Source organism: Phyllopteryx taeniolatus, chromosome 4 (assembly GCF_024500385.1).
Source record: "Phyllopteryx taeniolatus isolate TA_2022b chromosome 4, UOR_Ptae_1.2, whole genome shotgun sequence".
Taxonomy (NCBI): domain Eukaryota; kingdom Metazoa; phylum Chordata; class Actinopteri; order Syngnathiformes; family Syngnathidae; genus Phyllopteryx; species Phyllopteryx taeniolatus.
In genome coordinates, this window is record NC_084505.1 from 33,179,082 (window position 1) to 33,202,626 (window position 23,545).

Sequence of the window (23,545 nt, forward strand, 5' to 3'; positions counted from 1 at the left end):
TAACATTGTATTCCTCTTTTTGTATGACTGCAGTGTCTACTTTAGTTTAAATAATTAAAATTCTCTTCTTTAGGCACACCTGACAATTTACACAAGAGGTGCATCAAAAATGACCCCCAAAAAATGATTATTTTGATTGACAGAGAAGTGTCAATTTAACCATGTGTTTATTATCGTGGTTAGTTTGCAGTGGCGACATGTAACAGATATTGGAACTACCTTATTTTTCTACACTGAATGGTCAAAAGTATTGTGACGGACCTCAAATCCCGCAGCAGTACCTTGATTTACAAATGCCCCAATTTACGAGTCTATATCCTAGACTGGCTTTACACGCACGTGGACAAAAATTGACAAAAATTAAAGAAAGACAAAACCTACAGCAGTAACAGAAATAACTTTAATAATAAATAAAAAAATAATGAAAATGTACCAATGAAAATCAGACATTGCGTTTGAATTGTGATTCAACAGAATTATGAAAAAAATAAAAAAAAATTATTAAAAAAACTCATGAAACAGTTCTGGAATTAAATGATGGTGCCCCTCAAAGAGATTGAAAATCATTTTACAGCACAGGCACATGTTCAAACAAGGTGCGTCCTCTAATTAGCATCACAGGTGTAAACAGTAAATCATCTTATTTAAACAGGTGACAAGTAATCACTGTGCTGTTTGGGTGACATGGTGTGTCGCAGAATAAACAGACCAGAGGAAGTGAAGGAGAGTTATCTCAGGAGACGAGAAGAAATTGAAGAGACAGATAATACAAAATGCGACGCTGTTGAAAATCTGGGTGCACCTAACTTTTCTGCTAGTGCAACCAAGAAGAAAGAAAAGAAAAGAAAGAAAAAAAAAAAAAAAAAAAAAAAAAAAAAGTTGGGCGCACCGGTACAACCAGTTAGTCTAGAGCCCTGACACTGCTGTCACGCTTCATCACACTCACACACCAGGCTTCTTTTTCAGGCTTTTGTGCATCACACCACTGTCGAGCTTTATCACAATTGCACTCTCTTCTTCTTTTTCAGGCTTTTTGAGGAACACTTTGTCACACGGTGCTTCTTTTTCTGGCCTTTGTGGAGCATACCGCTATAACACTGACTTTTTGCTTCATTTTCAGGCTTCTGTGTAGCAGTCTCACACTCGCTCAGTGCTTCTTTTTCAGGCTTTTGTGTATAAAACGTTGTCACACTCCCTCTGTGCTTCTTTTTCAGGCTTTTTGAGGCACAGTTATACTGACTGTGCTTCTTTTTCAGGATTTTGTGTATCAAGGTTTGTCACACTCACTGTGCTTCTTTTCAGGTTTTTGCACACTGCTGTCATGCAACTGGGTGTTGGTACAGTAACTTTACCCAACGCAGATTTAAGCAGGAATATCAAATGGATTCTTTGCTCCATGTTTATGATAACTCAGTTGCATGGCAAAGCACAAACCAAGCCTGAAAAAGAAGCACAGGGAGTGAGGCGAACATGATCATAGCAGAAAACGTCACACAACGCAGTGACAATCAGGAAGTCAACTTGCCTTCGGGTCGTGAGCGTGGGTGCTCCAATTTAATTTCTTTAGCATCAAATAAATCACTTGCAGAGAGTGTCGATCAAACAAGGTTTTATTTTTTGGAATACTACTTGCCATGTTTCCAGTAGGTCACACGGTGATGGGCGGCTCCTCCTCCAAAGGCTTCATGCTCCGGCAGAGGTCGTCACTCATGGGGGGAGCTCTGGCTCCGCTCAGGAGGGCCATGCGCATTAGGAAGCGCAAGAAGATGATGAAGCCGCTGTACGACCCGAAAACGCACAGGGTCCCGTCACAACAAAACAGATTCCGGGTGCCGGGTAGCTGAAGACTGTCCGGAGGACTCACCGGGAGGAAGTCGGTGGAGGATAAAAGGAAAGAAGCAGGAGGGAGGGGGGACAGGAGGAAATATTAAGCGCAAGCAAGCGAGTAAATAAGAGGACGTGACGACGAAACCACCAAGAGGAAGACGCCTCATGTTGACCTAAACAAAAGGACATGTGACATCACTGGAATGGAAAGAAATTTAATGACATCACAGTCAGTCATGTTTTAAAAAACAAAACAAAATAAAACAAAAATGTACACAGAATGATCCCAATCAGTTTCCGGAAGTGCCCTAAATGCTGCACTGTACAGACTGTATTTACATCCTCAATGTCGTCATAAATACTTTGAACTACGTCAGTGTGATGTTTCGCTCGCTCACTCGCCCAACAACAAAAAGTCAGTCTAGTAAATGCAGAGCTATACGCTCACGCGAATCTTTCCTGGACAAAAAAGTTTTGGCAGCGCAGTCCAATTTTCACTAACATTTTCTGCTTCACTTTGTGTTTCTATATTGTTGCTGCTAACAGTTAAATAATATAAACATTGGTATTTGTCAGCAAATTTCAGAAGAAACATTGTACATTTTGCAAATTACATTTTGCAAAATTCCATACATTGTTATGACTTCTTGTACAGATTGAACTTTTCCGACTGTATGAACGAGAAACCTTTTTTCACTTAATTTTTGCACAAATTTTAGATATCTTGCCCAACTTATCACAATTTTTTCCCCAGAATTTTGGCATTTTGCACAAATGCAATGCAAATGCAAATGAACATGCAAACTCCACACAGGCGGGGCCGGGATTTGAACTGTGAGGCAGATGTGCTAACCAGTCGTCCAGCGTGCCGCCTAATTTGATCATTAATAATTGAATTTTTAAGTGCCTTTACCTACCAATAATTGACATATTTTCCCAAATTCATGAATTCCCCCCAAAGGATTAAGAAACCATCTATAATAAACCATTTTTTTACATTTTACCACTTTTTGTACAAATTTCATTTTCCCAACTTTGTAATTTTCCTCAGATGTGTTGCACTGATAGCAAGTATTTGCCAGACTTTTTGCACAAATGTAATTTAGTTTCCAGTGAAAGTCTCATTTAATTTTTTGTTTTTGTTTTTAATGTTGAAGCAGAAAAGTTAGTGAAATGGAAAAATTTTAGTCACTGCCTAGAATTTTGGCCATGATTGTAGAAAAGTCACAGTGGAAATGTTTTAAAAAGTAAATCTGTCTACTTCTACTCATCTGGGTCAGCTAAGGAAGTGTTAAATGTCATTGAATTTTGAGGTACCACTTTCTGGCTACAAACAAAAGCATTATAAACATAAAATTCGGAGTACTTTAGAGATGGTAGACGGCATAAGAAAAGTTGAATAAATGTATTACTTTTGAACTCATATTGCTGGTTTATTATTTGTGTCCTCCTCTCGGCAAAATGGCAAGTTTGCTGAAGAGCTCACAACTGTGACAAAAAAAAAACTATTTCCAAAAAATAAAAGATTTGCAGAGGCTCTGTTGCGACACCATCCATCATGCAGGCAGCGCTCCAGTATTTCCAAATGTTCGAGTGTAGCTGGCAGGTTGCAAAACAGGAAATGAGCCCCAGACCACGCCAACTGTCACGTACAAGTTATGATGTCAATTTCTGCGTCTCTTCATTCTTGAGGCCTTTGTGCATGTGTGTGCGTTTTAATTCCAACTCTCCAAAGACGGCATCATGTCCGAGTGTTCGCCGATGAGCGGCGCCCCGTTGCTTTTCTCCATCAGCTCCACGTCGCGAGACTTTGAGTTCTACGGGAAGAGGTAATAGAGGGTATGAAGAGGGAAGGGTGAAATGGGGGAGAACGGGGGGAAAAGGCGATAGGTAGCAGGAGGTAGAGGAGCAGAAGAAAACAAGTTAGTTGACAAAGACGAGGGGGGAAACGTGAAGACAGTCCTCTTTGCACACTGCCTGGAAATGAAGCTATTTTCCCATGTTGCTGTTCTGCGTGAACAGAAACCAAAACAGAATGGGGGTATTAAGTTGACCTAGGAAGTGTAAAACGGGTGTTTGATACTACTTCCGAAGGCATAAAACGTCTGGATTCAGGGTGAATGTCTGACACAGCCATTGTGCACACTGTATTTATTATAAAAAAAAAATAAAAAAAAAAAAAAAAAAAAAGGTTTGTCATACATCACACCCCACATGTGCTGCTGGTTTGCATATTTATTGTTCAAATGGCTTGCAACAAAGTACAAAAAAAAATAAGAGTATAACCAAGTTAATGTGAAGGCAAAGATTACGAACATACATCGCTTTCATTCACGCTGCTGTTATTCATAAAAACTGAACTGTTAATCATGTTTCGTAACAGCAAAAGTGATCTAGATTTCCAGAACAGCGCTATCAAAACATCCCAACTGCCCAAAGGTCATACAATTTGGAATAAAGCAAAATAGGCCTTAAAAGGAATACAAAAAGCATGAGGCAAAGCTATGATGCCCCATATTACACCCACATCATTTTTCAAAGTTGTATTGTTTTAATGCAATAACATAACAGGTTAGCTCATTTTGAACCCTTGAGAAAGATAAAACGTTATTGACTCAATTGCTGAAAAACGGTTTTGTGTCGGCCACAGTTTGACTCTAGAACAAACGATTTCTATTACTGCTTATTTGAACCCAGGAGGCATTCTTTTGACAGCACTTCCGCTTTAAAAGGGAAATGGCGCCCCCTGTTGCTTTTTCTTCGCTTTCTGCTAAATTGGCCTGTAAAAATATTTGCATGCCACTCCAGTTCCCCTGAGCAGCAATAACAGATGCAAGTGTGCACGCCGACAAACACACACACACACACCCAATGTGAGCAATTGCGCAGCATCACCGCACATGTAGAAACTGGCGTCACACCAACATCCCCTCAAACGCTTTTCTTTCTACACTAAATACCAGCTAAAGGAAAATGGCTACTCTTTCCCTTTGACATTCATTCAGGTTAATCTTATCGGAACTGAGATAGGGTTATACACTTGGTAAAGTGGGACTAAGTGTTTTCAGCAAAATATAAATTTCATAAAATTGAAGTTTTGGGAGCGGCCCAAAGGCAGCATGTGTTTGGCTGCATGCAATGCAATGAAAACAACCATTACGTTGTTCAAAAGGGACTTTTTTTTTTTTGGACATAGACCAAGTGGCCTTTGGCGATGTGAGTCTCAGCTGACCACTGCATTTCAAAACGCTGCTTCGTAGCCAAATGGAATTCATCATAGCCGCACGTGTCGATCTAGTAAGGCAACAATTAGTACTTTGAGGTCAAAAGTTACTGAAGGGGACGTCTGAGGCTGGAACACACAAGTGACACAGACATAATTATTACCTCCCATGTGGCAAAGTTTTTGGTTTTAAACACATTTTTGACATGTGCATATACAGTATGGTCTGTTTCCTGCTTTGTAAGCACAGTGTTATTGGGTATGCATGTCTTGCTTAAAGGTAAATTGAAATGAAGCAAAACAGACAAAAAAATAAATAAATTAAAAAATAATAATAATAATTTAAAAAAAAGGGGGGCTAAAGAGTTATTGGTTGATTTTGGAGTGTTCCAGAATGACTCGAGATGGTTGGATCGTGCACTTAACTAAGGATGGTGTACTAGTTTGAACAGCCTCAGGATACAATCTAATGAAGATGCTTATTAGATGGGCTAAAATCTCAGGGATCAAATGATATGGACCTTAAAAAAAAAGAAAATAAAAAAAGCAAGGAATGTGTAGATAAGAAGAACATTCCTCTCGCTCTGCTGGATTAGTTGAGGGAAGAGCTTAAATAAACGTGTGCAGCATTCTTGTGAAATTCCCAAAAATTCACTCTTTTTTTTTTTCGGGGGTCTTCGTTAGTTATTTTTACACGTTTTAAAGAAAATCTGAAAATAATGAGGAGAAACCTGGCGAGCCCGTTTGGTGGTTCCTGAAAGGCGTAAGGTGAGCATACAGTCGTCGGGGGAGGGGCTAGTGGCTGTTTTGTTTGAGACTGGTGACTTCGGTTCCGTTGCTCTCAGACAGTACCTCGTGCTCCAGGGTGTTAAAGTTAACGCCGGAGGCGGTCGACTGCTCGCCGCCGCGTCGGCACAGGCAGCACAGGATCTCCCTGAAGGTCCTCCGCATGTCCTTGTCCCTGAAGGAGTAGATGATGGGGTTGACCAGGGAGTTGCACTCGGCCAGCACCAGGCAGTACTTCTCGTAGTGCAGCACGTTGCACTCGGCACAGGCCAGGCCGTCGAGCAGCAGCACCACCAGGCCGGGAGTCCAGCAGATCACAAACCAGCCTGTAGAGGGAAGCAAAGGGATGCAGAGTCACTTCAAATGTAGAGGGAAAATGTCAGGTAAATTAGAAGAAATTTCCATAGGAAGTTAAGATTAGCTGTACAACAAATTGGAAATTTTCCATGGAATTAAGGGTAATTTAGTGGAAATGTATCATTTTCAAACATTGAGATTCATCATAGTAGTATAATATTCGTATGCTTAGATTTGTCAAAATTGTCCCCGTTTTCATACATTTACTTGGTTTGGATAAAAAAAAAAACGTGACTCAACCGTTCATTTCCTCGAATTGATTGTTCATCCGAAGCAATTTGTTTGTAAACAGACTTATTAGTGAACAGAGGCTCCACTAAGAATTTTCACCTTAATTGCTCCATTATTTTCACACAACTGGCGTAAACTTAAGTTATTACTTTCAAATCAAGGCAAAAAAAAAAAAAAAAAAAGTACAATTGGCTTGTATCTCTAAAAACTCGTAAGTTGTCGCACTTGCAAGTCAAGTCAGCACTGTAATACAAATTAAACTTTAGAGTTTAGTTGGTTTGGGCTTACTCCTCCCACCCGACACCCCATTTATTTAAATGAGGGTAACCTCCTTACTACTCCACTGGCTGCCGCCAGCAAATTATTTTGCTCATTTAATGATGGACACGCTGCTAATTTAGCATATTTAGACCATGCTATTTAAATGTCTACACCTTCTCTGCAGTTGAGATTTAGAGCAGGTTTTGTTAATTGTGTTTACTTGGTTTGTTCAGGCAGACGGGTGTATCTTGATGCCGTCAAGTCCGCATTGAAGTGGTGTAGTATATCTGATGTGTGCGTTTACGCTGCACTCACATTGGCACATATCCAATTTGTATCCACATCAAAAAGGCCCGATTCCATGAATGCTTTTCCATTTACCCTGACAATTGTAAACATTTGGTTTGTTTTTCTTTGTTTTATTATTATTATTTTTTTTAGAGGAAACCAAACCATAGCTAAAACACAGCAAGCAAAGCGAATTATAGGTATCAAGCCACCTGAGAAAATCCAGAAGATGCCCAGAGGGGTACCTCTTGGTTGTCTACAACTGTGCTTTTCAGTGTTGGATCGATGGAAACATTCTAGCAAAAATACCCAACAATCCAGGCTACATCAATATACAGAGCAAAAAATTAAATAAAATAAAAACATAACAGCAGAGTGTCAGTTACACCCAAACAAAGCAACAATATACAATTGTGCCGGTACACAAGAAAAGACAGATGGATGGATGTGCTGAAGAATGTCCGAAACGGGAGGTCATAAAGGGATAATGGGAATGTACTGTAAATTCCTCTCACACATGCAGTTTAGTCTGCGTGATCAAATTTTATTATCATAACACTTGATTGGGCAGCTCAGGAATCCTTTCAGCGCATTGATAACAACATGTGCACGCTACAGCGCCAAGTGTGATGCGAGCAATTTGAGGCGCGCGTGAGGCCAGAGACACACTGGAGTGTCACAAACCAGATGTAAACTTTCGAGATGGTCCTGGCCTGGGATGTACAAACAGCACGCACGCACTTCTCTCTGTCATAGTAACTCAAGTATGCAGCTCCTTGTCGAGGCACGCCAGGGTTTTCCTGGCCTCCCCTCACATGCCAGAGGTCGCAGCCGCTCGCTGCCGAGCGACGGCAGAAAAGACGAGCGGCACTTTAAGCAACTTGAGGAATTTATTGTCATGTTGGAAAAGAAAAACAGAGGCAGGGGGAGGCACAGATTCGGTGTAAGGAGCCGAGCAGGGAGGTACACTGTTCTACGGAACCCAAGAGGAGTTGTCGAGGGGGTGGGGGGGGACAAGAGGGAGGAGAGTGAGAGCCGGGAGATTGTGGATGAACAAGTGCAGGCATGCTACGAGCAGCTAGCAGTTGACTACTAAAGCGGGGTACACAGTCACACATACTGTACACGTAGTTAACGTTTTAACCAATTTTTAAAATGTGAGAGACCGCAGATGTGAGTGGGAAAAAAAATAAATCTGATGTGCTTATTTGCTCAGGTGGCGTACTCAACACAGAAACTAGTGACCACACATTATATCTCCACCGACACACATCATGGTGCCACAAACAGTGCATCCAGACTGCCGGAAAATACGACGAACAATAGTACAATAATCACCAGCACATCCACGGTTCGCTTTTCACAGATTTGCGTTTTTTTGTTGTTTTTTCCCCCCCCTGTGGAACATATCCCCATCCATATGTTGCCACAAGATAGTGCCAAAGCCCTGTCTAATAGAATAATTGTACATTGGTGTTGTTAAATTAGGTTGAAGTGATACCTCTTGACTGAGAGACAAGCTTCGCATCTCGGGGAGGAGCCAAGTGTAGCCTGGGTTATTAGCGGAATACGTTATGAGAGTGTCTTTGCCACATGTAGATGTACACTGGTTGCATTTTTTATTTATTTTTTTTCAAAATCAAATTCAAATCAAGTCAGGTTTATTTATAGTCGCCCTTAATCACAAAGAGTCCCAAAGGACTTCACGAGCCCACAGTGAGCAGAGAACAACAACAGCCCCTGGTCTAAACCTCCCGTCTGGGCAAAGAAAAACTCAGAGAAAACCCATTTGGGTGAAAAAAAAGGATGAAACCTTGAGATGAGAAATCAAATCATCAGGAAGCCATTGTTTTTTTGGTGGGAAATTAGTTGGAAATGGCAAACTATAACTGTTGAAGTGTCATATTGTGTGGTAGGGTTTAAACTATTAAAACGGACAATGTATTTCAGGGGTCATTAATTACTCGCAGCTTTTTGCTTTTCAGGGCAAGAGTCGGTCCCCAATACAAGAAGCGAGGCTAACTGTTAGTTTGTCTGGTAATTCCATTGTGTTTGGAGACTCTTCTCGCTGTTTCATTTTTATTGTGGCAGATGACTTGGGAAGACGGATTATGCGAACACTCAATCTAACCAGTTGTTCCTCTGTTTACGTCCGGTAAAAGCACAAGCTTAAAAGAACTTCCTAATTGGGTACCTTTAGACTTAATGTCACAATCACGAGGTTTGTGGCTCAGTAGAACTCACTGTTGACCACACACACAACTATTTGCATGTGGAAATATTGAACAGGTTTAACACAGAACAGAAAAATCAAACAGAGACAGTCTTGCCTCTGCTGACCTTGCTCGTAAAGTAGGGGAACCATTCCAATTCGTCCCAATTGCGTGTACCCCATTTATGTCAAGTGATGAACTGAAGCTCCCCAAGCGTGCAAATATGCTGTGCCGCCTCACCTAAGATCATGGAGACGGTCTTCATCAGGTTGAGCACCGTGTCCCGGTGTCTCATCTGGGACGTGTGCTGCGACATCTGCTTGCTCTTGTGCCGCACGTACAAGAAGATCCGTGTGTAGACAGCAACCATGATGGAGAAGGTGAGCAGGTTGAGGAGCGCCCAGAACACCAGGTAGCTGCGGCTGTAGAGCGGCGCCATGGTGGAGCACTTGTCCAGGTCGCACAGGCAGTGCCATCCCATGGTGGGCACCAGGCCCATGACGATGGCCACCAGCCAGATGAAGATCATGATGACGAAGACGCGCCGCGTGCTCATCTTGCTGTGGAGCTGCATGTTGAAGATGGTCTGGTGGCGCTCCACGGCCACGGCCAGGAGGTTGAGGACGGACGCTGTCAGGCTGGTGTCGATCAGTCCTTGACGCACGAACCACTGATACTTGGACAGCTTGATGGTCCACGGACCTGTGTGGAACATCAAGTGGAGGTAGGAGACACCTGTAAAAGAAGGAAGACAGATAAATTACATCATCAGAAACACAGAGCTAGTTCATAAAGGAGATTAATCAACTAATTCAATGAAATTCTGTTGTGTGGAATTGATTGTTGATTAATCACGTCGTAATGGAGTAGGACAGTGACTCCACACAGGACGACCGGAGTCCAGATTGACTCCCACAACCTCTGAACTGTAGATGCGGTAACCACGCAGATAGGGGTGTCCTGATCTGATCTTTGAGTAGGAAATCGATCCAATAGCAGCAAAAAAAAATTAAAAAAAATTAAAAAAAATTTAAAAAAAAAGGAAAAAAAGATCTGACTTTATCTAAAATCTCAGATTTTACCACTCTTATACAAGCAGTCCATTCCATGCTACCCTCCAGCATTTCTATCCAGCAGCCCACACGATCATAACAACGGGTTGCTAAGGTGCTAAGATAGTAGCAAGGAGTAAGAGTGAATGCTGATTGCTTCAAGTCATTTATTGACACTCCAGTTGACGTTCATTGTAAAACTAAATGCACATAAAATAAATACACCTATTGAATGTTGAAATACATCTCAGACTTCAGTTTCTTCGTTTTTGTTCACAAAAATGGCTAGCTCAAAGCTAATGGATGAAAAAAAAAAAAAAAAAAAAAAAGAAAAACTTTACCTACTGTTGCTGATTATTGTTCTCTCCTCAAGTAACATTACTCGATCAAGCCTTTTCTAACATTCCGTCCATCCATCCATCCATCCATCCATTTTCTGAGCCGCTTCTCCTCACTAGGGTCGCGGGCGTGCTGGAGCCTATCCCAGCTATCATCGGGCAAGAGGCGGGGTACACCATGAACTGGTTGCCAGCCAATCGCAGGGCACATATAAACAAACAACCATTCGCACTCACATTCACACCTACGGGCAATTTAGAGTCTCCAATTAATGCATGTTTTTGGGATGTGGGAGGAAACCGGAGTGCCTGGAGAAAACCCACGCAGGCACGGGGAGAACATGCAAACTCCACACAGGTGGGGCCGGGGATTGAACCCTGATCCTCAGAACTGTGAGGCTGACGCTCTAACGAGTCGTCCACCGTGCCGCCTTTTCTAACATTCCATACTACAAAATAAGTCAATTATGTATTATTGCTGAAATCGGATCAGTATCGGCTAAAAATCAAGGCTGCAATATCGGTATTAGATCGGAGGTTTAAAAAAAAAGAAAGCGAAAATTCAAATACAAAGTCAGTTGCCCTAATTTTTTGTTACCACAAATAATGTATACTGAGGCCACAAGGTGAATGAGTGGCTAGCACATATGCCACACAGTTTTGCATTTAAGGGTTCAAATCCAGGCAAAAGCCTTCCTGTGTGGCGTTCACGTTCTCCCGATGCTTGCGTGGCTTTTCTCTGGGTAGTCCGGCTTCCTCCCACATTCCATATACATGCATGTTAGCATCACTGAAGACTTTAAATTGTCCTTTGGTGTAAATATGAATGGTTATTTATTTATTTTCCTAATATTTTCCCCACGATGACCATCCTGTGTCGGATGCTGTCCGAGTTGACGAAGTCATGCGGGTCATGTTTAAACCCGCAAAACTAACTGTGATTTATAGGCTGCGGTGGAAAGGACGAGCCCCTTAAAGGCAACATGCTCTGGCAGCATGACAAATGTTCTCCAGTGGACGACCACACAGACATGCAAGCAGCATCCTGGGTGCTGCAGTGCACTGCATCTCTCATTTGTCAGTCCAACTGTCAACTGCGACTTTGGTGCGGGCTGCTGGAAAAGCCACAGTCAGCAGCGCCTCACCTCCACTTTCTCATTCGTTGAGTTTTTTTCTTTAACTCAATGACATTCCTATATGAAAAACATTTCTAGTATGAGACGAGCTCATACAACGACCAAGAAGGAAACATTGTTTCTAGAACCTCAGCTTTTAGGGTGAAAAGTGTTGGATTGCCTGAGTGGGAATTTTGCATTGGGTCCAATCAGGTCAGTGGTTTGCAAACAGTTTCATGACTGAGCATTTAATAAATTAAAGAGGCGTGATATGACAGATGTCAAGATATAGTATCTACTTTCAGGAATGTGTATATGCAATAGAATGACTGCTCAACTGTTCTGTGCCAGGTACTACTTGAATTGAATCGTGGCAGATGGGCCTGCACGGTGAGCGACTGGTTAGAGCGTCTGCTTCACAGTTCTGAGGGCCGGGGTTCAATCCCCAGCCCCGCCTGTGTGGAGTTTGCATGTTCTCCCCGTGCCTGTGTGGGTTTTCTCTGGGAACTCCGGTTTCCTCCCACATCCCAAAAACATGCGTCGTAGGTTAATTGACAACTCTAAATTGCCCGTAGGTGTGAATGTGAGTGCGAATGGTTGTTTGTTTCTATGTGCCCTGCGATTGGCTGGCAACCAGTTCAGGGTGTACCCCACCTCCTGTCCGATGATAGCTGGGATAGGCTCCAGCACCCCTGCGACCCTAGTGAGGAGACACGGCTCAGAAAATGGATGGCTGTGGCAGATGGGCACGACTTTTTTTTTTTTTTTTTTTTTTTGCAAGTGAACCTGCAAGTCTATCTATATCTTTTCTATCCTCACACATTTTGCACCAAGCCAAATCATTTTTATAGTCTTACAGAAGTTTGGCTTTTTATTTAGTAAATTTTTTATGATTTTTTTTTACATTTTTGGGGGTTTGTTTTTGCTGACTTACTAATGGTTTTGTACAGTAGTTCAAGTTAATGTTACATTTTCACACACAACACACAAAGTCCAACACGAACACGCCCATCCGGAACTGTACCACACATTTCTTTTTCTTTAATTGATTAAGAATTTGGAGGAAACGATTGCTGACGATGTCTTGAAGAAATTGAATACAACAATGAATTGTTGTTAATTCGGGAAGTGGAGCTACATCCACCCTCCAGCAAATCCTCAAGGAAACATACAACATTATATTGAAACAGGAGTTCAGAACATTCAGAGATTCTCCCATCACAAAAATTATTTGAAAAATAAGAAATTAATTGCTATTCAATCAAGCAAATAAGTTTATTGTCCATGTCCATCGCTAGCCAACAGACACAGAACCATGCTAGTGGATGACGTACCTGAGAAGAGGTCTGCCAAAGCCAGGTTCCCCAATAAGTAATAGATAGGGAAATGGAAGCGCCTGTTTTTTAAAATGGCCCCAATGACCAGCAGGTTGGAGAAGATGACGATGAAGCAGACCGTCATGCCCAGCGAGACGATCACATAGTCACGACGGCGCCAGTGGTCGCTGATGTTCTTGCCGCTTTTCTCGTAGAAATATTTTACGCTGCGGTTCAAGTAGCATCCCTCCGTGTCGTCCGTCAGAATATCCATGGCGGCGAGGAGATCGGGGGGCTGCGGTCCGAGGACAGAGACGAGACGGTGAAGCTCGTTAAGAGGCAGCGACGCCTTTCAAATGGGCGGGAAGAAGGGCGGCACTAGGGCGCCATTCAGACTGGCCCTCTCTCTGATGGCCTGTAGGACAGCATGCCATCGGCTGCACAGGTGAGGATGCTCGTCTGTGGGACAGACAAACACACACACACACACACACACACACACAAATAAACATTATTTGCATTATCCTTCATCCATTTTCTATACCACTTGTCCAAATTAGGGTTGTTAGTGAGCTGGAGCCTATCCCAGCTAACCATTAGGTCACTGGTTCTGCCTCATTTGTACACCACTGCACCATTCATGGATATAAGTGGATAACTATACTACCATTATCAACTAAACCACACTGTCACACAGACCTCCCTAAGGCTGAGCAAATCTAATTAGAAATGTATACACTTTAAGCACTCTGTAAATTGAATTCAGAGATGTATATCTCAATACATTATAGATGTTTGAAGATAATTGCTGAAAACGTGCAGACTATCTCACTTGTGGAGATATAGCGTTAATCTGTTTTTCACCATTTCAGTTTTCCACATTTTTTGGGGAGCAGCTAAAACAACACCCAGTGACGCACTTGGGCGTCCGGCATGCGTTCCCCTCCCCGATTGTCTGAGAACTTGAGCTGCCCAGTGACGTAGTTGAGCTACTGGTATCAAGCCTCATTTCGTATACTTTTTTTTTTTTTTAAATCATTCAAATTTGACATTGCTGTTACCAACACTCCTCCCTGTGGTGTGTCAAATTTCCAAAACATCTATTTTCACAAATCAGAGGTAGAAAAGCCTAGCAGAACAGATTGCGTTGCCTTTGAGCTTTCACTATATCGAGATAACATTGAAAAGACCTGTGAATAATCTCAGTCATCCAGGCCATCTCATTGTCAGCACATTGACTCGATCGCAACTGGACTGTTCTGGTTGTCTCAGAAGACAAGACCATCCGTGGTTTGGGGCGTGCCTCCAACTTGGACCCTAAATAGACGGGTTTCCGCAACAAAATTTCAGGCCAGCGCCGTCCTACCTAGCCTCATTGCATGAACTTAAGGAAGCCTGCTAAGGGTGAGAGGTGAAACCTCTTTTAAGAACAGTCCAGTAGCGATTGATTCAATGCTCTGAGAAATGTTGAAAAGACATCTTGACTATAGCACATTACTTTTCCTCACAGTCAGTAAGCGTGCAAACCGGCTTGTGTTTTAACCACAACATTTTAACATAAACCTCTCTCTCTAGTGACAGAAATGACTAACCTGTGAAACTCACTCACTCACACCCTCCATTTTGCCGCGTCTCCACAATGGAGACGGCAGAACGGCCACGGCGGAGACACACCTCGCAATTACACAATCCAGCTATGTAACACAATCTCAATCCAAACATTCGCACACACACAGCCTCGGTGACCCACTCTCCTACCGAGGGTTGCACAGAGGAAGATGCCAAAACGAAAAAAAAAAAAAAAAAGAGAAAAATGTGGACCGGGAGAGGCCGTTAAGGGCCACAAACTTGAAACGGTTCAGAAAGAAAGAATGTGAAGAAACCCCCAAGAAACAAAAGCTTTCCAACATCTTGTGGGTGAGTAAAAACTGATTTAGTGATGGTCAGAATTCAGAATCATCATCATGTATAGCTAGCTCACTTTTATATCAATGTTTTTGAAGTCTCCAAAATAACACCATATGCATATTGTGCAACTTTCTTGTTACCCTTCCATTGGGCTACCAAAGACAGTTGGTAAAATAGGATAGGACAGAACTCAATCTGGCCATACACGCTTTGAATTTAGCCGGTTTCGAACCGAGGCTGATTGAATCAGGGCCAATTTTAAAGTGTTGTTGGACATTTTTAGTCAGGGGACAATAAGCAATCTAAAGATCGGTCACACGTCCTTTAATTTCTAAAAACAGTTGAAGCAGTTACGACTAGATTTCCCTCTGCGCCTTTTACCCTTACTACGCCTGTGCAAACTGTTTCGGCACAGTACACATTATTAGGAAACGCATTCTGCTTTGGAATTAGAAATGGTCATTGGGTTACATTACATTTACACATTAGTGCACCATAAGAGATCAGGTACGTCGTGGGAAAATTATCCAATTATTAAAGTTATTCTTGAAATACCTGTGTGTCTTTTTTTCAATTACTACAATTATATTAGTTTTGTGTTCAACTAAAAAGGCCCAGATGTCAAATTGAGTATAAGTACATTTTGAATTGAGACGAGATCATTATTTCAGTATTCCCCCGCTATTCGCAAGCGATAGGGATTGAGCGCTGCTGTGAAAATCCATGAGTAATTGATTAATGCCCACCCAAAAGGGTTTTAAATATCGATAGCTGTTACGAGATGGTGGCAAAGCACTTTTTTTCTATTAGACAAGGATCCGGCCTGACTAAATTAACCTCCTCCTTTCATTGCACCAAGAGGTCACAAGATGGTGCCAAAGCAATATTTTTAATTAGAAATGGCTTTAGCACTTTACTGTGTTGTCTGGTCGGGGAAAAAGTCACCGCTTTCTGTCAACTGCAATGGAAAAGTGAGTACACCAAACCTTACAGACGAGCTAGAGTTTTCTCAAAATGTAATCAGCTGACATGACTGTTTTCTTTTCAATGCACTCAAGATGCTTTCCCCCCCCCCACTCTCCTGCTTGCAGCGGCGAAGAGCTTTGAGTGCTGCTCGCACGAACAGGATGTGCAATTTGTGTTGTGTGCACGTCTGAAAGCGGCAGAGGGAAACTGCACACGTTCCCACTGATGCATTCGTCACTGGCAGGGGACCAACAGTTTGTCACGCAGCGCGACAGTCGGTCTTTGAACCCAGAACCTTTGACGCTCCTTGCGTCAAGGAAAAAAAACTATCAACTACAACTAACCTTTATGAGTCACTTCGTCTACTGCATTGTTGACATAAGTTACAGAATAGTAAGAGGAGCACAGCAGAAGCAAATTGTTGGGAGCGAAATCAAGACTGGCCTTGTGATTTTAGTTCTAACTTGGTATTTCATCCCAGAGGAAAGGAATATTAAATATATTTTGGTCTGCAGCTCTTTTAAACAAGAAATAAAATGTTTGTAACGTAACCTTTTCATTTGAGTAACAAATGTAATTTGAGTAGACAACACTGTTGTAAATGTACTTGAAACCGGAAGTTTACATTTAACATTTAGACAAAATTGTCAAAAAATAAATCCTCTCATATTATTCTGGCATGCAGCAAAAAAATAATTTTGGTAATCCAATTTGACCAAAAACCGTAAATGTTTAGCCTGATTTCATGATAGACATTGATTTTTTTTAAAAAAGGTGTCTTTTTATATTGTATATGTAAACTTCTGGTTCCAACTGTATATAACCATAATTTTTCATTTGTCCGGTCCAAGATTCTGTGACCTTTATTTTCTTAGTTACTTTGGTGTTGCACATCTGAGCCAATAGATGACAGTGTGAGCTAAATAACACAGTCCTGAACCACTAAAGCGATGAAAAGGAAAGAGACTGTTTGGATCACATGTGTAAAACTGGTGGCCCAGGGGCCAGATGCGGTCCGCCACATCATTTTATGTGGCCCACGACAGCAAATCAAAATTGCTCATTGTGCTCTGGTGTAATACCATTGAGATATTTGCAAGCATTTATTTTTTTTGTTACCAATCACTTTGACAAGAAATGTAATAGTCGAAAAACATGTTTTTATAGGCTTCTGATTTCAAAACTGGTTATTCATCAATGCGTTGTGTATACTGTATGTAATTACAGTATATGAGGTAATCTTTCATTTATATGGGTTCACAGTTGTAGCGGACCTCCGAGGGATGTCATAACTACGATGTGGTCTGTGACAAAAATTAGTTTGACACCCCTGGTTTGGATGAAGGAATGATAAAATGGAAGAGAACTATAATAACAGATGTGAGGTATTTAAAATTTGTTTGGGTAACTTTCACTAAATATCTCAAATACTATGACGTAGCCTAAAATGGACACTTGTTGCTCATCCAACACTTCTCACTGAGAAGTTCTCAGCATTGAACATTTGTCATTTCATCATAATAGGGTACAAAATTTTGGGAAGTACGCAATATTACAATGTCATGTGCAATGGCGATTGGTTAGTATCAATGTAAATCGGTAATACTAATCAAACCCCATTGCGCAATACATCTAAATGTAATGGACGCTAGCTAACGTCACCTTGATCATGTCAAAGTCTATTTATTATCTGCTTAAAAGCAGTACTGTATACACTTGCTTTCACAAAGAGGTTGGGCGGGCTGCTTTCATGCAACTTCTGATTGGCTCAATTCACTATTTACATTGGAAATGGACCAATGGGATACCCCCTCTAAAGTGTGTGCCAGTCTTAACGGGGGCGGGGGGGTGTGAAAAGAAAACAAAAACAGCATCCCAATCGGCCCCACAGGACTCCTGGCCCAGCGGGCAAACGCCCAGGGTGCCCGATTGCCAGTCCAGCCCTGGCTCAATTTCACTACCAGACCATTTGAGTCTTTTCATTCTCCAATCATAAACAAACAAGTTTGCAGGGAAAAAAATAATTTGAGGACAAAGCCTGCCTACCCAAAACTTGCCTTTTAGGGCTGGCCAAGCCACAGAGTAATATTTCTATTTCTTCACTTTCTGTAGTGTAAAGGAAGACCACATTTGGGTTTGCAATAGAATGTACTGTGTTCACAGTGCTTTTGCATTAATGTTATATTATACAATGCCATTACAGGGATTTTTAGATTTATTTATTTATTTAGCTTTTATTTTCAGTTTTAATGCAAGAGTTGTGGTTGCTGTCCTTCAAATTTCAGACAGATGGGTCCCATCAGACACCATTTACAAATAATCGAACATTGTGAAAAGATCCCTTTAAGATGACTGAAGCCCAATTCCATGTAACATAATTTTGAAGGACATTTGCTAATCAAGCATTAGTAACATGGAAATGATTACCCAAGACTCGAGTATTACACGTGTTGTGTTGAGCAGAATAGACCTGTCCAGAGGAGTTTTGCCATAGCATGGCTTCAGCTCTACTTCGCATATTTAACGACAATATTTTGTGGTTCTTGGACCCCAAACTAGTTGAGTGAATCATCAGTGCCTCTGCTACAACAAAGTAGTGCACTCCATTTTGAGACCCGATTCAGCAATTTGATTCACATTACCGACAGAATTTGTCATGCTTTAGTGTATTTATTATTTCATATTTGTTTTTAAACAGTTCTAGACAGATATAAAAAATGTATGCTGCAAGAAGAAAAAAATATTGACTAACATATTCAATTAATTGTTACTGTATGTTGTTTCCTAGGAAAGACTTTTTAAATTGGTAACATTGACTATGTTAGACATATTTTTGCTACCATTACTGTTTAAACATTGCTTGTGCAGCACTTGATCACTCCTGAGCTTCGTCAATAAATAGCTACAGCACATTAAGCATTGAATTACATACCGAACGGTCTCACTCTCAACCCTCTAAATGTGTCTAGCACACAACCACATGTATCCTGACTGAAAGGTGAACAACTGCATACACTAGTTCATAACCACACTTGTAGTTTTGAGCTCTCTAAATGCAACTGGAATTTCCCATTCCCCACATATTCTACCAAACGTGGGCAAGATAGGAAACAGATAAAGAGAGAGAGCCGGAAGACGATAGATCTTTTGGCGAGAAGGCAGACAATGCATACTCTCGTTGAACGACCTTCAGACTGTTTATTTGCTCAGTACAAAATTAAACTTATTTCTTGGCTCCCTACATCATCTTATCAACATAAGAACTGCAAAAATTACAACCACATGGAATATATTTAGCCCTAATTTCACAAAGCATTACGGTTCGGTTTACCTTGTTACGCAATGTATTAGGTTTCTATGGTAAACGATCAACAAATATGAAACACAAACGGTCCCATTTTTGTTTTGTTTTTGAGTAGCTCTTTGTTAGGGTGCCAGTTAGTGGTATGCTTGGATTACAATTTTTAATTCGACAGAATTGTCCGCCTCTTTGATGCTAAACAAAACCGCCATAAAAAGTGGATTGGAACGGAAAAATTCAAAGCCATGTTTCATGTTAAAAGGTACCGAAGTGTTTACCTGAATGGTGAATTACACCCAATGGATACGAGGCTGATCTGAGTTATCAGATTCAAACCATGAACGAGCACTTAGTGGACATTTCAAAAGTCAGCGATATCGACGTAGCAGTTTGGACCGATTTGCTGACACGAGCGCAAACATTTTAGGAGTATTCCTCCAGTGTGAAACAATGCTGGCTTCCACATTCACTGCGCTACTTCTGTGGCTCTACACACAACTTGGCGTTTTTTATGCATCACTTTCATCCATTTGTGCGTGACGGGAACCAGCATCTACAGTAAACAGCAGTTTCGACGCAAACCCGTCATTAGCAGGGCGGCCACGCCCGAGTCTTCTCTTCCTCCTGCCATTCTTGGAGGGGGGAAATAAAGTATTGCATGTTTGCGCGAGCCAGTGATTCTTTTCAACGGGAAAGATTTACACCCCACGGACAAATTTCTGGAGTGAGAGACACTCAATTAACTTTGTTGGAGTTCCTGGTATAAAAGGGAAGTTCTGCTCATCTTCTGGTTGGGTTTGTGCAGATAAGTGGCGCCATTACCGTGATTAAAAGGAAGCTCCTTGTCTGAGCATTAGCATCTGAACTATTGTACACTTTAGCCACTGAATCACCCGGACGCATGCTCTGACACGTCAAGGACAAGCCGGACGGTAAACCTACACGGTTGATTGAATTGGAACCTTAAACAAGCAAATCTAACTTGGGCAGTCAATAAAGCAAACATGTGCCTTCATTGTCAATTACCTGCCGAACATGTTCCATTCACCATGCAAAAATGTCCGCTCTTGGTTTATTCAAACAAAGTATAGGCATCCAGATTTTAAAGTGCACAAAGCGGTGTTATGGGACCACTCCGGAAGCTCAAAGATTCAAATGAAACTTTTTTTTTTTTTTTTTTTTTTTTTTTTTTAGATCTACTGTATATAAAAGTTGTAAACACCAGACACAAAGGCAGAATTGCATGTGCCAGGGCTTTGCACGAATCAGTGGTGACTTGAATTAGGATTCGAATGGGAGTGAAAAAATAAATAAATAAAATCGATCATCAAATCAGAATTTTCGGACTCAAATCAGAACGAATCTTAAAATTTCATACTAGTCTATACCAACAAGAGCTGCAACTTCTGCCACACCGCATTTACTTCACAATTTTTAGCCTTTTTTTATGGTTGATGCCATTTTGACTTACGCGCAGTTGACAATGTTACGTCCGCAGTTGATAACTGATCACGGATAAAAACAGCCATAACGCCACACCGAGATCTCTGCGGAACAATGCGTAAGATAGCGCATCCCGAACAGCTGGACAGATATACGCGGCAGCGGCACAACTGAAGCCCGAAAGGAGCCATCACTGAAACAGGTGTGGTTTTATGTACATTTTATTGTAATTCAACTGTGTGGAATAAAGTCCCCCCCCTCCCCCCCCAAAAAAGTATGTAAACGCTCTTGTGTTGAGTCAAAACAAAGTGAATGTGCAAATCGTGGTACTTGTTAAAAACACAATGCAATGAAGCATTTTAATGGCTACAGCTTTAAAAGTACATGCAGGGGAAGATGGTGCATCTCATTGCTTTAAAAAAAAAAGTCTTTACTTGCATTGCATTTCTGTTGTTTAAAGTCCTTAACCCAAACCCATAAGTCTTCTTCTGATAATAATAAAAGGCACACATGCAAAGAAGAACACAAATGCTGGAGGTACTCCATTGTCCTATTTTGTTTACTGGCATAACCGCCCAAACTATCACCCTCCCCAGACTACAGTGGAACCAAAATGGGCGAGGCTGTTTTTTTTTCACCCTTGGGGCTGGTAATGTGTGTCAACAACACTCTATAGCATCATATATTCAAACACAAAGTGCAGTTCTGGAATAGAGTTCCCTCCTCCATTTGAGTTATGAAGCTGCATCATTTACACTACAGGGATGCAGCTATCAAATATTTTTAGAATCACATTCAACCGATTATCCCTTCGATTAATGGGATAAAAAGGTATTTTGCATCATTAAACAGCATGTGCATGTGAGTTGCAGGTATTATTTTTTATCGCTTGAGGTCGGGGGATCCTCACATTCTCATGTAGTATCTGTGACTGAGTGTATGTGTATGGCTTTAAAAAGGTGGGGCCTGGCCTGCTGAGTGACTAGGGGATTGGCAAACTTCAAAGTTAAACTCGGACAACAACAAACAGCTTGAAGCAAGGACATTTTTGCCTTTTATTTGGAAAATGTTTCACTATCTGTCAAACAGCACGCAGCCACTCTTTAAAAATACTGTACTAAAACGATGCAGTATGGTTTTGACAGTGTGGTAACTCACAACTTTTTTTGTACCTGTACACGATGCAAACCTAATTTATAAAAATGTAAAAATCTGTAAGATACAATAAATCTAATACAATTTCTGTGCGTTCTGGGGGTGGGGGATACAAGATCACTGGGGCTTGCTGATGAAGTGCTCCCTCCAGGAAAGCGAATCAGCCAACCGCTGACTTTGTGCAAGCATGATTGTGTTCACATACGAATACCTCCTGCTCTGACTACAGTTGGGAGGGGGTGTCAAAGTGAACAGGAATCTCTGATAGAGTCGCGTGATTTGTCGCCTGGTACTTTTGGGAAAAAGAGTCGCTAAAGGAGTCATTAAGCTGGCAACACTTTTAGACCCAGAGCTTAAGCACTCCCCATAGTCGAGGCGGCGGGGTGAGCAGTGCCTCATTCCCATAAGACAAGACCACGCTGCCAAAAAAGCGGATTTGTGTCGGCTCTGATGTGGCAATTGTGTGGAACCTCTGCGTAAAAGAGGCTGTAATTTCCAATCAAAATGATGAACATTTAACGTTTAAAAAAAGGTTGCTTTTGTATTATGTGCTCACTCAGTCTTGGCATATATTTCTTCTTCATTGCCATGGATTTGGTAGATTTGGTGTTAGCTCAGTAAAGGTGAGGAACCGATGGCCTCAAAGGAATTGGAATAAAAAGCTCCCAAAAAACAAAATCCCCCCTTAGGTTTGCACAAATACTAAATCAGTAATCGGCAGCTCATGCCAGACTGAAGACGCTCGTGCGCAGTTATGGTTGGAGCTGAGTCAAATGAAGTCAGTAAAAGTGACGATTGGAAATGATGCACATACTTCTACATGCTACAGCCAGCTAAACTTCTTGGAACACTGTCAATTTCTTCAGCTGCCGATGAATCATTTAACTGAGAAATGAGTCATCAGCAGCTTGTTTCAAATGAATCTTTTAGATTGGATTGGTACAGAGTATTAGGGCCACACTGAAATCAAAAGAAAAATTACACTACGAGATTGAAGCTGTAATCTAATCTATTTTTAAATTGTAATCTTATGAGAATAAATGGACGTCCCCAAGTTACGACGCACTCTACCTACGACGTTTCGACTTTGCGACACCCGTGCCTCGTCCGCCATTTTGTCCCCAGCACCATAATGTTTCTGCTTAGCAAGTGCATAGTACTTGTCTTGTGTTTGTGTGGTGGGAGTATCTTTACCTTTTTCGCCCACCTTTTTTCACACTCTAACCAGTAAAGTTAGGTACACCATCTTATTTTTTTATTTTACTGTATTTTAGTAGGGCGGCACGGAGGGCGACTGGTTAGAGCGTCAGCCTCACAGTTCTGAGGACCCAGGTTCAATCCCCGGCCCCGCCTGTGTGGAGTTTGCATGTTCTCCCCTTGCCTGCGTGGGTTTTCTCCGGGCACTGACTGTGAGTGCGAATGGTTGTTTGTTTCTATGTGCCCTGCGATTGGCTGGCAACCAGTTAAGGGTGTACCCCGCCTCCTGCCCGATGACAGCTGGGATAGGCTCCAGCACGCCTGCGACCCTAGTGAGGAGAAGCGGCTCAGAAAATGGATGGATGGATGTATTTTAGTTTATTTATACGAAGTGTTAACCTTTCCTGCTATATCCATATATATATAATATATATATTATATATATATAATATATATTATATATATATTATATATAATATATATATTATATATAATATATATATTATATATAATATATATATTATATATATATTATATATATATATATATATATATATATATATATATA

The 23,545-nt window shown here is 41.4% G+C and overlaps 2 protein-coding genes and 1 long non-coding RNA gene across 6 annotated transcripts in view; 1 reads left to right on the forward strand and 2 right to left on the reverse strand.

Moving 5' to 3' along the window:
• The window catches only part of LOC133477283 (calmodulin-regulated spectrin-associated protein 3-like), a 23,115-nt gene extending 21,345 nt beyond the window's left edge, over window positions 1–1,770 (reverse strand). For all 4 annotated transcript variants that reach the window (XM_061771882.1, XM_061771884.1, XM_061771883.1 and 1 more), the window contains exon 1: window positions 1,634–1,770. The gene's annotated coding sequence lies outside the window, so the exon portion shown is untranslated. The remainder of the gene's footprint in view (window positions 1–1,633) is intronic.
• The window catches only part of LOC133477286 (uncharacterized), a 3,589-nt gene extending 1,391 nt beyond the window's left edge, over window positions 1–2,198 (forward strand). The window contains exon 2 of the long non-coding RNA XR_009788275.1: window positions 1,645–2,198. This is a non-coding gene — a long non-coding RNA (uncharacterized LOC133477286). The remainder of the gene's footprint in view (window positions 1–1,644) is intronic.
• Window positions 2,027–23,545, reverse strand: part of LOC133477285 (lysophosphatidic acid receptor 2-like) — a 26,779-nt gene continuing 5,260 nt past the window's right edge. Inside the window, exons 2-5 of the mRNA XM_061771893.1 lie at window positions 13,026–13,466; window positions 9,427–9,921; window positions 5,903–6,162; window positions 2,027–3,644 (exon numbers count right to left, since the gene is read on the reverse strand). Of these exons, the coding sequence (XP_061627877.1) occupies window positions 3,543–3,644; window positions 5,903–6,162; window positions 9,427–9,921; window positions 13,026–13,281 (1,113 nt within the window). The 5' untranslated portion in view covers window positions 13,282–13,466 and the 3' untranslated portion in view covers window positions 2,027–3,542. The remainder of the gene's footprint in view (window positions 3,645–5,902; window positions 6,163–9,426; window positions 9,922–13,025; window positions 13,467–23,545) is intronic.